General features: G+C 48.2%; 1 protein-coding gene across 2 annotated transcripts in view; it reads left to right on the top strand.

Annotated features, from left to right (window-relative positions):
- The first annotated feature begins 5,372 nt into the window (after positions 1-5,372).
- Positions 5,373-15,152, top strand: part of Map6 (microtubule associated protein 6) — a 76,157-nt gene continuing 66,377 nt past the window's right edge. The window contains exon 1 of one of the 2 annotated variants that reach the window (XM_076548032.1): positions 5,373-7,463. In XM_076548032.1, the coding sequence (XP_076404147.1) occupies positions 5,902-7,463 (1,562 nt within the window). In that variant the 5' untranslated portion in view covers positions 5,373-5,901. The remainder of the gene's footprint in view (positions 7,464-15,152) is intronic. The other variant, XM_076548042.1, reaches the window with a different exon arrangement.

A 15,152-nucleotide genomic window follows, 5' to 3' on the forward strand; every position in this document is an offset into this window, starting at 1 on the left:
CATGTTGCCTGACTACCTTCGGCTGTAAGGAGCCTGAACTGAAATAACCCTGGGACAGGGAGTTCTTCTGAATGACTTCACATCAGACAAAACAGAGAGGATTCTGCCATAAGTCATTTTAAGAGGGGGCCTGCAGAGGTGGCTCAGGCTAAGAGCACATACAGCCTTTGCGGAGGGCCCCAGCAGTTCCCAGCACCCATATCAGGCACCTTTAACTCCGGCTCCAGGAGATCTGACTCCCTCTTCTGGCCTCTATAGGCACCAGCATTAATGTGCAAAGATACACACATATGTATCTTCTTTTATGCCTTTAATCTCAGCACTTGGGAGGAAGAGACAGGAGGATCTCTGTGAGTTCGAGGCCAGCTTGGTCTACATAGTGAGTTCCAGGACAGCCAGGACTACATAGAGGGACCCTGTCTCAATAAATAAATAAATAAATAAATAAATAAATAAATAAATAAATAAATAAATAACAAAACTAATGGGAATGTCAATGAAAGGACAGTTCCTAAAGAGCCACTTGTTAGAGCTGAAGAGAAGGTTCATTGTCTAGTAGCATTTGCTGCTCTTGCAGAGAACCCAGGTTCAGTTCCAAGTACCTATATGGTGGTTCACAACCATCTGTAACTCCAGTTCCAGGGGAACATTCATGTAGGTAAAGCATTCATATTCATAAGGTAAAGTAAATAACTCTTAATTGTTTTTAGTTCACCTGTCTCTACCCCCAGTGTTAGGGTAACAGACACATACAGCCGTACCCAACTTTCATGTGTGTTCTGGGGACCTGAGTTCAGGCCTTCAACCCGGTCCAGCAAGCACTTTACCCACAGAGCCATCTTCTCAGCCTTGAGAAAGCTCCTTAAGGGATGGTATAAGCCAGGCAGCGGTGGCGCACGCCTTTTATCCCAACACTTCGGAGGCAGACACAGGCGGATCTCTGAGTTTGAAGACAGCCTGGTCTACAGAGTGAGTTCCAAGACAGCCAGGGCTACACAGAGAGACCCCATCTCAGGAAGGAGAAGGAGAAGGAGAAAAGGACGATATCATTCAGAAAAAAAAATGTTGAATACACATTTGTTGACTCGTGTATATTTAAGAAACACACATAAAACGTGCATTTATGCTTTCTTCCACATGATGGCAATATTGGAGGAAGGCAGGGAAGGAGTATGTTTAGGATGGAATTTAAAATGTATCTGGGCCATTTTTTTCAAAGGTGTCTCAGAGCAATCACCAAGGACTCCCACGTGCAAAATCTGGACAATATAATCCTCAAAATAGAAAGTGAAATGATGTGTTAAACCCACAAGAAAAATATTCATGAATCCATAGTGCTATAAGCAGACTCAAGCTAGTAGAGGAATAATGGAGGCAGAAAAAAAAAATCACCATTTCACAAACATTATTGAAATAGGTGTGCTAGGCAAGAGACATCAATAGTTGCTAAAATTAACAGATGAATATTCCATGAGTAACAAATGAGTTGCAGAGTGTCAGGTGATCTTGCTTAGTGTAATATTTGGACCTGATAATGAATGACAGACTACTTAGAAATCTGAGGACATTGTACTTTTAAAAAAATATGTCTTCAAAATCTTCTCATGCGGTCTAAAGAAACTTTCTCTTTTAGTTCAGTAAAGACAAGATGTGTTTACTGTGTATCTTATCCTGTTTGGGTTTTGTATCAGAACACCATAGACCCAGAGCCGAAATAACACATGCTCATTTCCCACAGTTCCAGGGCCTGGGAAGGACAAGACCCAAGCACTGATAGAAGTGGTGTCTGCTGAGGGCCATTTCCTGCTTTACAGATGCTGCAAACACAGAACTCTGGCCTCTTCCTCTTCTTATAAGGGCATTTATCTGATGGGGGGAGGGGAGTCGGTCCTTCTCTATATTTCCCCCAATGCTAGCCCCTTAGTGTTAGGGTTTTAGCAACATATGTGTTTGGTGGACACATACGTTCAGCCTATGATAGCCTACAGCAACCAGTGACGGGTGTGTGTGTGTGTGTGTGTGTGTTTATGTACACATGTGTATGATTCTGTGATGTCTAGCTTCTAATATTTGACCTAGTATTCTAATATTCATTTAGTCTGTGATTCTGGAACTCTGTCATTTTACTACTTTGAGATTCTAGGATGTTTCATGATCCTAAAATATTATCGTTCTTTTATTCTGATTTCAGAATTCAAAGATGTCCTTATCCTGCTTTCTTTCATTCCTAGTTCTGATCTCACGGCAGCCTCAGCAGAAGTCCTGTGAGTCCTCCAAGACCTACATAGCTTCATCGCTGAAGCCTTGTGACTGTGCCCCATGGTCCCTGATGGGTAGTGGTAGAAGGAAAGAGCCCAGCATTTCACAACAAAGCATGAAGCAGGGTAGGCACCTTTGATAATACTAGGGAAGGTCTACTTTGCAGGATATTTTAAGGACTGATTATCAGGTATCAGATATGATCACGCTTTTGAGATGATGTATGCTCTTACACTTTAATCTGTGTGGGTAGAATTATATCTACACATTTCTGCTCTTAAACCAGTGCTCAGTCCTAGGATAAACCCTACTAAATATTAGACTTTTGCATTTATTTATTTATTTATTTATTTATTTATTTATTTATTTATTTATTTTGAGTGTGTATGTGTGTGGGTGGGTATGCCACAGCATGCAGTGGAGGTTGAGGACAACCTCCTGAACAGATCCCTCACCAAAGTAGCTGGACCTGGGCAAACCGGCATAAGAAGAGAATGTTCAGTATAGTATGTTGCAGAGACTTGCAAATCAAAGCAACGAGAAACCAAAATACAGAGAGCACCAAACACCAGCAAGGAGTGGAGAGACGGGAGCTCTCATTTGTTAATACTGAGAACTCCAAACTGGTACAGCCACGGGGGAAGACAGTTTGCTTTGTTAGAAAACTAACCATCCTTCGACCATGTGCTCACAACCCTGCTCCTTGATAGTTACCCAGAGGCCTTCAAAGCTTATGTCAGTAGAAAAACATATACACTGTGTTAGCAGCTTTATTTCTAATTCCTCAAACACTGAAGCAACCAGCATGCCATTCAGTAGGTGAATGGATAAATAAACTATGGTGTGTCCATATAAAAATGTTACTCAGCCCAGAAAAACAGAAATGAGACACCAAGCTATGGAAGGATCCTTAGGGCTTATTACTGTCAGAGCTAATCTGAAACACTGCTTACTGTTTGACCTTATGTGTGTCATAAAGGATGGAACCTTGACAACATGACCTTGTCTCCTTCTTAAGGGTTAATCCGGTGGGACAGGTCAGGGCACTGACTAGGGGGCATGTCCACCTTCCCATCATATGCTCTTTCATCCCAGTGCAAACTGGCCTCCTAGTGCATTTCCCTTGCTGTGCAAGCATGAGAACATGAGTTCAAATCCCGTGCAGTGAAGTAAGAAATCAGAGTGTGGCCAGATGACCACCTGGGACCCCGGCACTGTGAGGGGCAGAGCCAGGAGAATTGCAGGATTTGCTGGCCAGTCAGCCTAGCTCCAGTTCAGTGAGAAACCTTGTCTCAGAGAAAAAGGCAGAGATTGATAGAGCAGAATACCCAAAGTCTTCCCCTGGACATGTACATACATATCACATACATACACTGATTAATTTAATTAAAAGTAAAGAAACAATGCCGGGCGGTGGTGGCGCACGCCTTTAATCCCAGCACTCGGGAGGCAGAGCCAGGCGGATCTCTGTGAGTTCGAGGCCAGCCTGGGCTACCAAGTGAGTTCCAGGAAAGGCGCAAAGCTACACAGAGAAACCCTGTCTCGAAAAACCAAAAAAAAAAAAAAAAAAAAAAAAGTAAAGAAACAACAGGAATTTTTAGAAAATGATTTTTTTTTTTTTAACGAGGAAGCAAGGGGTCTCCTGGAGCAGGCTTCTGAGTGGTTTATCTTTGAGATTCTGCCTGTGGATCTTCTGGACAGGCCTTTTGAATATTAACAATAGCAGCCGAAAGAGCCACTATCAAATGCCAGGTGCTACAGCAAAATATCTCCCATGAATTGTGTCCCTTTAGTTTGGAGAATAACTTGGCGAGTTCAGAATAGATACCCTCGTTCAGAGACAACAATAAGGGTCAGAAGGTTGCCATGATTTGTCATGCCTGGCCTTGCAGCCAGAAGTACAGAAGCCAGGATCTGAATCTCTGAATATCTGATTGAACTACAGGCTTCTGCTGTGAGCACTTAACTCTCCTCATGAAAGCTGAGGCACCTGTTAGCTCCTCCATTCCTTTCGAGGGGGCTACATCTAGAGATAACCCAAGTCACCAAGAGACTATCAGAGCCAAACCAGGTCTGTAAGACCCCTAAATCTGTTCGACTCCAAAGAAAATACCTTTAGGGAAAGTTTTGCCCTTTTCCAGGGAACTATCTCCCACCCATCTCTTTCCTCCTATCTTAGGCTCCTTTCCAGAATATTCTTTTCTCTTCCTTTCCCCCAGTGTAGCCTCTGGGCTGAAGAAGAACGAGTTTTTCCCTGAGGGGGTAGAGAGCGCAGCTTCCCAAGGATTGCTGAGAGAAAGAGCAGCCAGGGTACCACTAGGCCTGCATCTGGCAACCTCACACACCCGGGGAAGTCCTATATAGATAGATAGGCCTGGTTTAGCTCAGGAGTCAGCAGCGCTGAGCCTAAGTACAGCCTGGTGACGGACCATTAACAGCGGCTTCCCTTTTAAAAGTATCCGCTCAGGGGCTGGAGAGAGAGCTGAATGGTTAAAAACTTTGATGTTCCAGAGGACCCGAGTTCCTAGCACCCATACGGGGTTGGATGGGAACTCATAACTGTAACTCCAGCACCAGGGGAACTGGACACCTCTGGCCTCAACAGGCACCCACCCCCACGTGCATATACCCACGCACAGATACAAGCACACAATTAAAAATAAAAAACTAAAAATGAACAAAAGCATCTATTCTGAGACAGACATTTCATTGGGAGGGGGGTGCTTATACTTTGTAATTTAATATCCGCACTCATCCAGTGTTTGGGCCTATTTTACCAAAGAGGAGCCTGGGATCCAGGATGTGAAGCCAGCAACCCAAGGACAGCAAGTCCTCAGAGCTTGGGACTTGAACCGACCAAGGACCCAGTTCTGCTGTTGCCTGGGAACAGAAGAGGGAGGAGCTGCCAGGGAGAAGAGAGGAGGGGACAGGGAGAGGGCAACCTCTCAGCAGCGAGCGCTGACGACAGCAGGTGATTTTTTTCTGCAGCGCGCACACTCTCAGCATCTTTTCTTGATCACCCCCCCTCCCTTGCTGAGCCGCAAAAAAGGGTGGGGCCGCCTCTCTGCAGCAGAGACGGCGGCGGCGGCGGCGGCGGCGGCGGCGGTTGCAGCATCACCAGGGGTACCGATACGGCAGAGGCAGCTGCACTCTCTGCTCTGTCTGGGTTGGAGGTGACCGCTGCCGAACCCTACTAGGCGGCCGACTTGAACCAGACAGAAAGGAGACAAGAACCTATTTGCCCAGCCCTCTCTATGCGCCATGGCTTAATCCCACAGCCTCCTTGCCAAGCATCTCCTCGCTCGGCCGGGGTCTGCGTGACACCGTAGCCGCAGGAAGGGCGCGCCCAGACGCCCTAGGCCTGGACTCTGGGACGCCGAACCTCGCTCTCATCCGTCACGGGCCACAGCAGGTCCTCTGCCGAAGGCGTTTGCAGACGGTAATCGAGGGACTTTGTGGACTTTATTTCAGCTGTATCTCGTCCTCAGGTGCTCTTTGAGGGAGGAGGACAAGGAAAACGGCTGCTAGGGGGAGGAAGCGGTGGGAATCACATTGTCGGGTCTGGATTGGGGTCAAAGGGAGACTGGGGGTTTCATTTAGGACCACCAAAAGAGAGAGAGGACCGCTTTTGCACCTAGCATCATGGCGTGGCCGTGCATCACAAGGGCCTGCTGCATCGCCCGCTTCTGGAACCAGCTGGACAAGGCGGACATTGCGGTGCCGCTGGTTTTCACCAAGTACTCGGAGGCCACGGAGCATCCAGGGGCCCCGCCGCAGCCGCCAGCGCCGCTGCAGTCAGCGATAGCGCCCCCCTCGCGCGCTGTCGCCATAGAGACGCAGCCGGCCCAGGGCGAGTCGGATGTAGTTGCCCGGGCAACAGGGCCGGCGCCCGGGCCCAGCGGCGACCGCGAGAGTGCAACCGCCCCCGGCCGGAGCGGCCCGGGCCTGGGCGCGGCCTCGGGCTCCACTTCCGGCTCAGTCACCGCGGACTCGGTGATGCGACAGGACTACCGCGCCTGGAAAGTGCAGCGGCCAGAGCCCAGCTGCCGGCCGCGCAGCGAGTACCAGCCTTCCGACGCGCCCTTCGAGCGCGAGACCCAGTACCAGAAGGACTTCCGCGCGTGGCCACTCCCCCGCCGCGGGGACCACCCCTGGATCCCCAAGCCGGTGCAGATCCCTTCGACTTCTCAACCTTCCCAGTCTATTCTTGGGGTGCCCAAGCGTCGTCCGCAGAGCCAAGAGCGCGGGACCATGCAGACCTCTACCGAAGCCCGGGACCCGGAAGGCGGTGGAGGAGCCGGGGTGCCGGCGGCGGGAAAGGCTTCGGGTGCAGACCAGCGCGACACACGCAGGAAGGCGGGACCGGCCTGGATGGTGACTCGCACCGAAGGGCACGAGGAGAAGCCGCTGCCTCCGGCCCAGTCCCTGACCCAGGAGGGCGGCCCTGCAGCTGGAAAGGCCTCGGGTTCAGACCAGCGTGACACACGCAGGAAGGCCGGGCCCGCGTGGATGGTGACTCGCACCGAAGGGCACGAGGAGAAGCCGCTGCCCCCGGCCCAGTCCCTGACCCAGGAGGGAGGCCCTGCAGCTGGAAAGGCCTCTGGTGCAGACCAGCGTGACACACGCAGGAAGGCAGGACCGGCCTGGATGGTGACTCGCACCGAAGGGCACGAGGAGACGCCTCTGCCCCCAGCCCAGTCCCTGACCCAGGAGGGCGGCCCTGCAGCTGGAAAGGCATCTGGCTCAGACCAGCGTGACACACGCAGGAAGGCGGGGCCCGCGCGGATGGTGACTCGCACAGAAGGGCATGAGGAGACCCCTCTGCCCCCAGCCCAGTCCCTGACCCAGGAGGGCGGCCCTGCAGCTGGAAAGGCCTCGGGTTCAGACCAGCGTGACACACGCAGGAAGGCCGGGCCCGCGTGGATGGTGACTCGCACAGAAGGGCACGAAGAGAAGCCTCTGCCCCCAGCCCAGTCCCTGACCCAGGAGGGAGGCCCTGCAGCTGGAAAGGCATCTGGTGCAGATGAGCGTGACACACGCAGGAAGGCAGGACCGGCCTGGATGGTGCGTCGCTCTGAGGGGCACGAGCAGACACCCGCTGCCCAAGCCGCAGGGCTCGAAGGCGGCAGAGGGCGCGCCGTGGCAGATGCCCTCAATAGGCAAATCCGGGAGGAGGTGACGAGTACAGTGAGCAGTTCCTACAGGTGAGACAGGGGTAACAGGTGATACTGATCACCCTTGTCCCCTCGCGAGGACAATCCAGGGTCCATTTCCCCACTGAAAACTTCTCATTCAGCCTCCTCTCTAGTGCTGGACCACGCCCTCTCTCCATAGCCACATTCTAGAACCCTCACAACCCAGACTTCTCTGCCCCGCCCTGTAGGAAAGCCCTTAACATTTTCTACCCTGGTCTTCCCGGCTTGTTTTTTTGTGCCACCCCTAAACCACACTGCCCTCCTTGCTACCTAGCTCAGCACCCTACCCGCCCCACAGAGACCTTGCCAGTTTCCTCCCAGCTAGAGTGCGCTTTCCTCCTGTCTGCCCAGTTCACCTGCTGCCTAGGCCTGGATACTGCCACTGCCACCCCCACCCCTCACCCCCAGTTGGCTCCACTGCCACCCATTCCTTTCTCAGTTCTTTCCAAGCAATCCGTTCTCCTCCCTAGTCCATTTCTTTCTCTTGGTCTCTCATTGGCTTCCTCCCCAAGTCCCTGGCGGACACTCAGGTGCCACACCCTTTTCTGGATTGCCCACACGTCTTACAAATGACTCTCCTTCTCAACCACTAGTGCTTTGAATTCATTTTCCTCCCGCTTCTTCAGTAGCTTTGGCACATGGGGCGAGCTTCTTAACCTTCCCGGGCCTCGAGATCTTATCTGTAAGATGGAATCAGTGAAAGTTATCGTAGGACTGTCCACACAAGCACTGATTTAGAGTGACATTTTCTGTATAGTTTTGAGGATTGACTATATGCCAAACACTGTGCTGGCCGTTGGGAGGATTGAGAGAGGTGACTCATGAGGAATGGCCATGCCTGGGACGTAGTGGTAGTTTTTTGTGTCCATTACAGTCTCCTAGATGATGCATCCTTCGTCTAGTGTCTGCTTCCTAGATATCTCCAGCCCTCTTCCCTACTGAGGCAGCTCCTCTCTCCCTCTGGGTTCAGTAGATGTGTTTCTTATCCTCTCTGGCACATTCACATTCCCTGTTAATGAATGCATCCAAGGTTGGAAGCATCGCCCATTTTTACACACACACACACACACACACACACACACACACACACACACACACACACGCCCGTCTCTAGAATTCTCCTGTGCTGCAGCCTCGGTCTTCCAGCTTTTTCACCCTCCGTCCATCCAATGTGTATTTCTGAATGTTTAGCTTTCAGGCCTGCCTTTATGTTTCAACCAACATCAATTAGCAGACAGACCCTGGTTGACTTGAACATAGATCACCGAACTTGGGGTTCTGAGGAGGCCGGTGTGTGTGATGAGTGAGCGAGCTGGTGTTGTCCAGGCGTGGCTCCTGGGGCCCTTCATCGGTGCCATAGTCCATTAGGTGCCTTTTCCCTGCGAGCGCAGAGTTAGTGTCGTCTGCCCACACTGTGTGCGGCCTCAGGTCCGAATGATGGTCTGCAGTGGACATGGCAAGCGTTCCTTCACACACAGCAAAAGACCAGAAGACATAGAAACTCTCTTGTTAAGGCAAAACCAGACCCCCTGCCTCAGAATTCCGTGTCTTCCTGAGCTCTGCCTCCCTCCCACTAGTTCTCTCTCTCCGGGTTGAGTGGTATCACAGCCATACTGGTCTTCCAGAAGTAGCAGCCACTTCTTTCACAGCTCTGGGTCAAGCAAGGATGAAGCTCCTTTTCCTCGGACAGCCGCAGGGAAGTGGGATTTTCACAGTGATGTTTACACTAGTAACGGAAGATCAAAGGGGAGAGGGCCACACACAAGCAGGCGTTAAAACCCCACAAAGAAAGACGTGCTTTTCTGGTTCTGCCATGACTCTCTTGTTCACAAGTCCTGGCTCATTATCTGAGAAGCCTGTGGGTAGCCTGACATGGGATTCCTGCCCCTTTCATCCCATTTCCACTCTGCCCTGCCCTGGAGGGTGGAACCTTACCAACCACCTGGCAGGATCTTCTTCCTGCTCACCTTCATAGAGACCATGGCAGTCCAAGGTTCCCACACTGCCTGGGGTGATCGCTCAGTTTAGGTTTCTGAGCTGGCTGGGTTCGCTCTGTTGGTGGAAGCTGGGTCAGACGTCAGAAAAGGAGCGTGGCCCTCAGAGGCACTCCCTGCAGATGTTGGTCTGTGGCTTTGTTCTGTAGAGCAGCAGGCTTCCCCACAACCAAACCTTACCTGGAATCGGCATGCCTGCCTCGTGTTCCCAGTTACACAAATGCTGGATGGCTAGACTGAGTAGGGAACACGATCTCTGGATGCCTGTGAGCATGACCGCTTTTACCGGCTACCAGACGTCTATCAACCTATCAGGGACAATCTTTGAACATCTCATTTTATTTTTAAAAATCACTTTTTCTGCAAAATGCATACATATGACTTTGTGACCATCGGTGCTATATTCTGAAGCATTAAGAAAATGAGTTGCTAAAAGACAGACATTACTTTACTGAACTTATGACACATTTGTGGTGAAATTTATTTTGTTGCTGTTGTTGTTGTTTTTCCAGAAGAAACGTTAACCAATTCTAGAGAAATGGACTTTGGATGAAAGTAACTGGGAAGAAGTAATATATTCTATAAATTAACATAAATATACTGTAGAGAAAATATGTTGGGATGTATAGGCCTATTTGGAACATTGATTTTTTTCCCCCTTGCCTATTGTCTGCCATTCTTTTTCTTGCTATGATTCTGAACAGTTCCTTAAGTATGCTCCATGTCTACTGTAGAGGGGCCTAATATCACCATAGAAACCAAATTAGGCTCCATGTCAATGACGATTTGATTTCTAAAACCTTTTCTTCTGCCTCTCTCCATAAATCATGTTTATGCCATGGCAGCTGGTTTCTCTCATGGGCTTTACAAGTGACATCCATCATAGGACAGCAATGTGAACAGTTTGCTTTATTAGGGAGAAAAGGCCACATGATCCATCATCGTCATATATTGGTCTTTAATGTAATGTATATTCAATATGCAGAATCATACGTATGCTAAATAACAGTCACTAAATAACATCCGCCATCCTGGCCTACTCTGGTTTTGAGACATTGTCCTGTTCAGCGGCTCGTTTGATTCATAACCCATCACATTGGCCTGGGATTTTTGCACTCAAGTGGTATCTGAGGTATCTTTGTCATTATTCATAATCATAAGGTTGATTAAAATTTAATATATTCTTTTTGCATAGATGATACTATAAAATCGAGAACCGTGTCTTAAAGGTGGATTTTATTGGGCAGTCATTTGTGACATTTGACCTGGCATCCTCAATTAGGAAAGAGATGAGTCACAAGGAAGGGGGTAAAACCCCCTCCCAGTCAGGCCCGTTGCCCTGGCTGTCAGCTAATCGGGATGGATGTGGCCGCAGGTGCTCCCTGTAGAAATGCTAATGGCAAACTCTTCCTAGACGCAATCAGTGGGGGCTCTGCGAGGTGCCATTTGTAAACCAGAGGCAAAATGCTTGAAAAATGAAAGCACTAACAGGAAGTCAGAAAGGAAAAGAACCTTTGGCGTCTGCCTTCCCGCCTTGCATGAAGGTTGGAGAGGGCCCATCTGACTTGCTCACGCCGAGTACCAACTATACACGCTTCCCTAATTCTCTGCTTCCCAAGTCTAGCCATACCTCATGACAACCTGAGACACTGACTCTCCAACACCTCCCTCGGTCCTGCCTTTCAGAATGATTCCTTTCTTTCTGCTCACAATGAACTATATGAACTCTTTTGTCTTGGCTTTCTTGTTGAATGTGCTAGCCCACATCTCCCCAGCTCATGAGCACTCAAAGAGAAGGATGTTGTTTGTCCTGCTTGTATATTTCACAGCCTAATTCTGTGCTTGGATTTCTTGATCGTATGGGATTTTTAGGGCTTAGTGAAAGTTATTCGCCTACATATTGATAAATTCCCTTCAGTATCATGCGGTTGAGTTTACAGCATAAAATGGCCACCAAACCCATGCCAACTAGGGTGCTGGGGGTACCAATGAGTAAGCTTAATCGTTTTTTTTGTTTGTTTGTTTGTTTGTTTCTAAGATTTATTTATTTATTGTATATATAGTGTTCTGCCTGCATGTACACCTGCAGGTCAGAAGAGGGCCCCAGATCTCATTATATATGGCTGTAGGCCACCATGTGGTTGCTGGGAATCGAACTCATGGCCTCTGAAAGAGCAACTGGTGCTCTTAACCTCTAAGCCATCTCTCCAGCCCGAGTAGGCCTAATCTTACCTAAGGAAGGAGGTCACATCTTCTTTAACTGGAATAAGGCCTGAATTCTGCCAAGTTACCCCAGAGGGAAATGCTCACCCGGGGAATGCCAGCGGGGCCCATGGCCTCTCTGCACAAGCCTTCACCTAGGGCAAGTGCCTCAACCTCGCCGCATAGCACAGTCTTTAAAAATGCTGAGGCAGGGCCTGGAGAGATGGCTCAGCTCATAAAGTGGTTGCTGTGCAGGCGTGAGGGCCGGAGTCTGGATCCCCAGAACCCATATAAAATGTCAGGTGGGGCAGCATGCTCCTGTAACCCCAGCTCTGGAGCAAACACTGACAGATCCCTGGAGCTTAATGGCCAGCTTGCCTAGCTGAATTAGTGAGTTCTAGGCTCAGTGGGAGACCTGTGTCAAAAAATAAGGTGGTGCAGCAAGACCACAGAAGACACCTGATATCAACCTCTGGCCTCCACATGCATGTGTGTACAGATGTGCGTGCACACAAATGGGTACACATACATGTTTTTTTTTTTAAATGCTAATGTATAGGTGTCCCACCCAGAAATTCTGCCGCAGTTCATCTAGGGTATGGCCTGAACAGCTGAACATCCTGAACTTCTCAGTGATTCTGTAGCCAGCCAGGTTATGGTCTCTTCCTAAGTCAGGGTTCTCAAACTTCAGGATGTGGAAGAACCACCTAGGGAATTTCTAAGCTTCAGATTCCTGGGCATGTCCTCAGACATCCTATTGGGCAAGTTTAAAGTGGGACCCCCACATCTGTTCTTGCTGAGTTAGACTTAAGGCTTTCTTTGGCAAAACACTGCTGTCTGTTTTTAAGGGATAAGTTGCCTTCATGAATAAAAAGCTAAGCATGCTTTTTATTCAAGTCTGTTACATCTTTTACTGACATCATTTTCCTCCATAAGATCTTATATAGATATATATATAATCATATATGTAGGTTTTTAAAGTTTTATATTATCTTTTTACAGTTTAGTCTGCAGTCACCTCATTGGATTTTTATATTCATTTGTAGAATGACTTAGGGATCAAATGCCCTAGGGCTGGAGATTGGCTTAGCTGGAGATTGGCTTAGCAATTAAGAACAATTGCTGTCCTTGCAGCAGACCTGAGTCCCAGCACCCATATCTGGCAACTCATAAGCACCTGTAATCCAGCTCCAGGTTGTCTGACTTACACGTGTTCAGAGATATACACACATATAGACATAATAAAGATAAACCAAAGAAGCCCTCTCCCCTCTCTCCTCACGTGTCTTTGTCCCATACCCTTTTGAAAGGCTCACCTTCCCCCCATTCACAGAGGATGTCTCCTCGTGCATAGAAGTGTCACACACACTTGGATATCATTTCTGGACCCCTTGTTCTGTTCCGTTAGCCTGAGCTAATGCCACACTCTCATTTTCTCTTACTTTTACACAATCCTTTAATTATTGTTCCTTTTGTGAGGAGCATATTGGTTGCATTTACTAATGTATTATTGCTCTGATACATTTATCTTTTTCTAAGTTACTCTTGTGTTCCGTAACCTTATCACACTGTAATTAGTTTTGTTTGTTTGTTTGGGTTTTTATTGTTTGTTTTTGTTTTTGTTTTTTGAGACAGGGTTTCTCTGTGTAGCTTTGGAGCCTGTCCTGGATCTTGTTCTATAGACCAGGCTGGCCTCACAGAGATCTGCCTGCCTCTGCTTCCCAAGAGCAGATTAAAGGTATGCGCCACCATCACGCGGCTTGTAATTAGTTTTGTCTAAGGAATAATTTTATATTTCTAGCACATGGCAGTCTATTGACATGCTTCCAATATGTCTATGTCTTGTTTGTGTTGTGTTTTTGCATTCATTAGAATATCCAGTGTTGTTTTAAGTAGTCTGGGATGATAGATGTCTGTCTGGGAGCCTGGGACTGCTTCTAACATGTTATCACTAAGGATGGAGTCTGCTGTGTTTTCATAGAACGGGTTAGGAAACACCTCATTCTTACGCTAGGAACTTTTAAAAATGTGGATGGCTGTTAGATCCCATTGAATACTTTTTCTATATCAACTGATGTCCAGTTTTACTTTTTAATGTTAATAGATTTCTTTCTGATACTAAGGCATATTTATTGTCCTGTGATAAACCTTGCTTAGATAAAAGAATGGTTTTATTATGCTGAGCTTGGCTTGCTGTTTTTAACTTAAAATACTGGCATGTGCATTTGTAAGTGAAATTGATCTGCCATTTCCAATTTTTTAAAAAATATTGGATTCATGTAATATTGGGATGAGGTTATAAAATTAGATGAATAGACTCCCCTCTTTTAAGTTGTTTGGAACAGGTTGTGTAAGAGGGTTGTTCCTTGAATATCGGGTCGGCATCTCCTATTCGCCCTCTGGACCTGCTTTTTTGTGCCTTCTCTCTCTTTTCAAGGTTAGTCTTACTGAGATTAATTTTGCTTCTTTGTCTTCCCAAAGAATGAAATTTTGGTTCTGTTGAACATCACCCACAGGACTGGAACTGTCTGTCACTTCCGTGATGGCCCCTGATCTGTCAAGCCTTGTGTATGTTAGTAGCCTTTCCCTCCGTTTGGTATTCCTCTTCCCAGGGTTCACTAGCATGTATGTTTTCAAGCCACCAAATGCTTGTGTCTACCTTAGGTCAGCCCTGAACTAAGTCTTGGGGTGATGAAGTGGCCCTTGCTCCCAAGAGCTCGTGTCTAGTGTTTAGAAGGCTGGGACACATGTGCTATAGTTCCTGTGCAGGGTGGGGTGGGGCACAGAGAGAGGAATTAGTGTGTCCGTCCCCCCCCCTCCCAGCCGCAGCCCCCCCCCCTGCTGGAGTGTTACTCAGAAAGCACTTAGTAGAGAATGTGAATGGTGTGCTGCGGCTTGCAAGATATGAGTGGGCACTAAGTGGGAGACGTGTGGAGGAGGGACCAGGACAGGATCAGGCCTGTTCCTTTATCCTATAAACAAAGGGAATCAGGTGGGAATTTTAGGAAAGGTGATTTTGCCAGCAGTGGGAAGGATGGACTCGAGAGTCTGGGACCACCAGGGGCAAGGGAATTGTCTGGCTGAGAGATGATAGGACCTTCAGCAAGGGAAGAGAGCAAACGTGTGTCGATGGAACAGAGTAAGATACTAGTGGTGAAAACAGAAAGGGCAGGCCGCATCTAGGGCATTCCCTTGAGGGCTGCTCCATCAAGCTGGGAAACAGTGAATCATTCAGTGAGCTGGACAGTGCAGTTTGGACAAGTTGAGTTGGCAATGTCTTCAGAAGGTTTACAAAGAGATTCTTAGTCGAAAATGAAACCAGAAATACTGCCAGCACAGTCACTTTATAGCATTCTTTTGTTTGCCCTATGACTCAACAACTCCTTCCTTAGAACACGCCTAACAGAAATGAACTCAAATGTGTGCAAGAATGCACAGAGCATCTCCACTAGAGAGACACGCACAATGCAAGTGTGTTTGAGCACACAGGTGATGGAGAGTA

Source organism: Peromyscus maniculatus, chromosome 1 (genome assembly GCF_049852395.1).
Source record: "Peromyscus maniculatus bairdii isolate BWxNUB_F1_BW_parent chromosome 1, HU_Pman_BW_mat_3.1, whole genome shotgun sequence".
Lineage (NCBI taxonomy): Eukaryota > Metazoa > Chordata > Mammalia > Rodentia > Cricetidae > Peromyscus > Peromyscus maniculatus.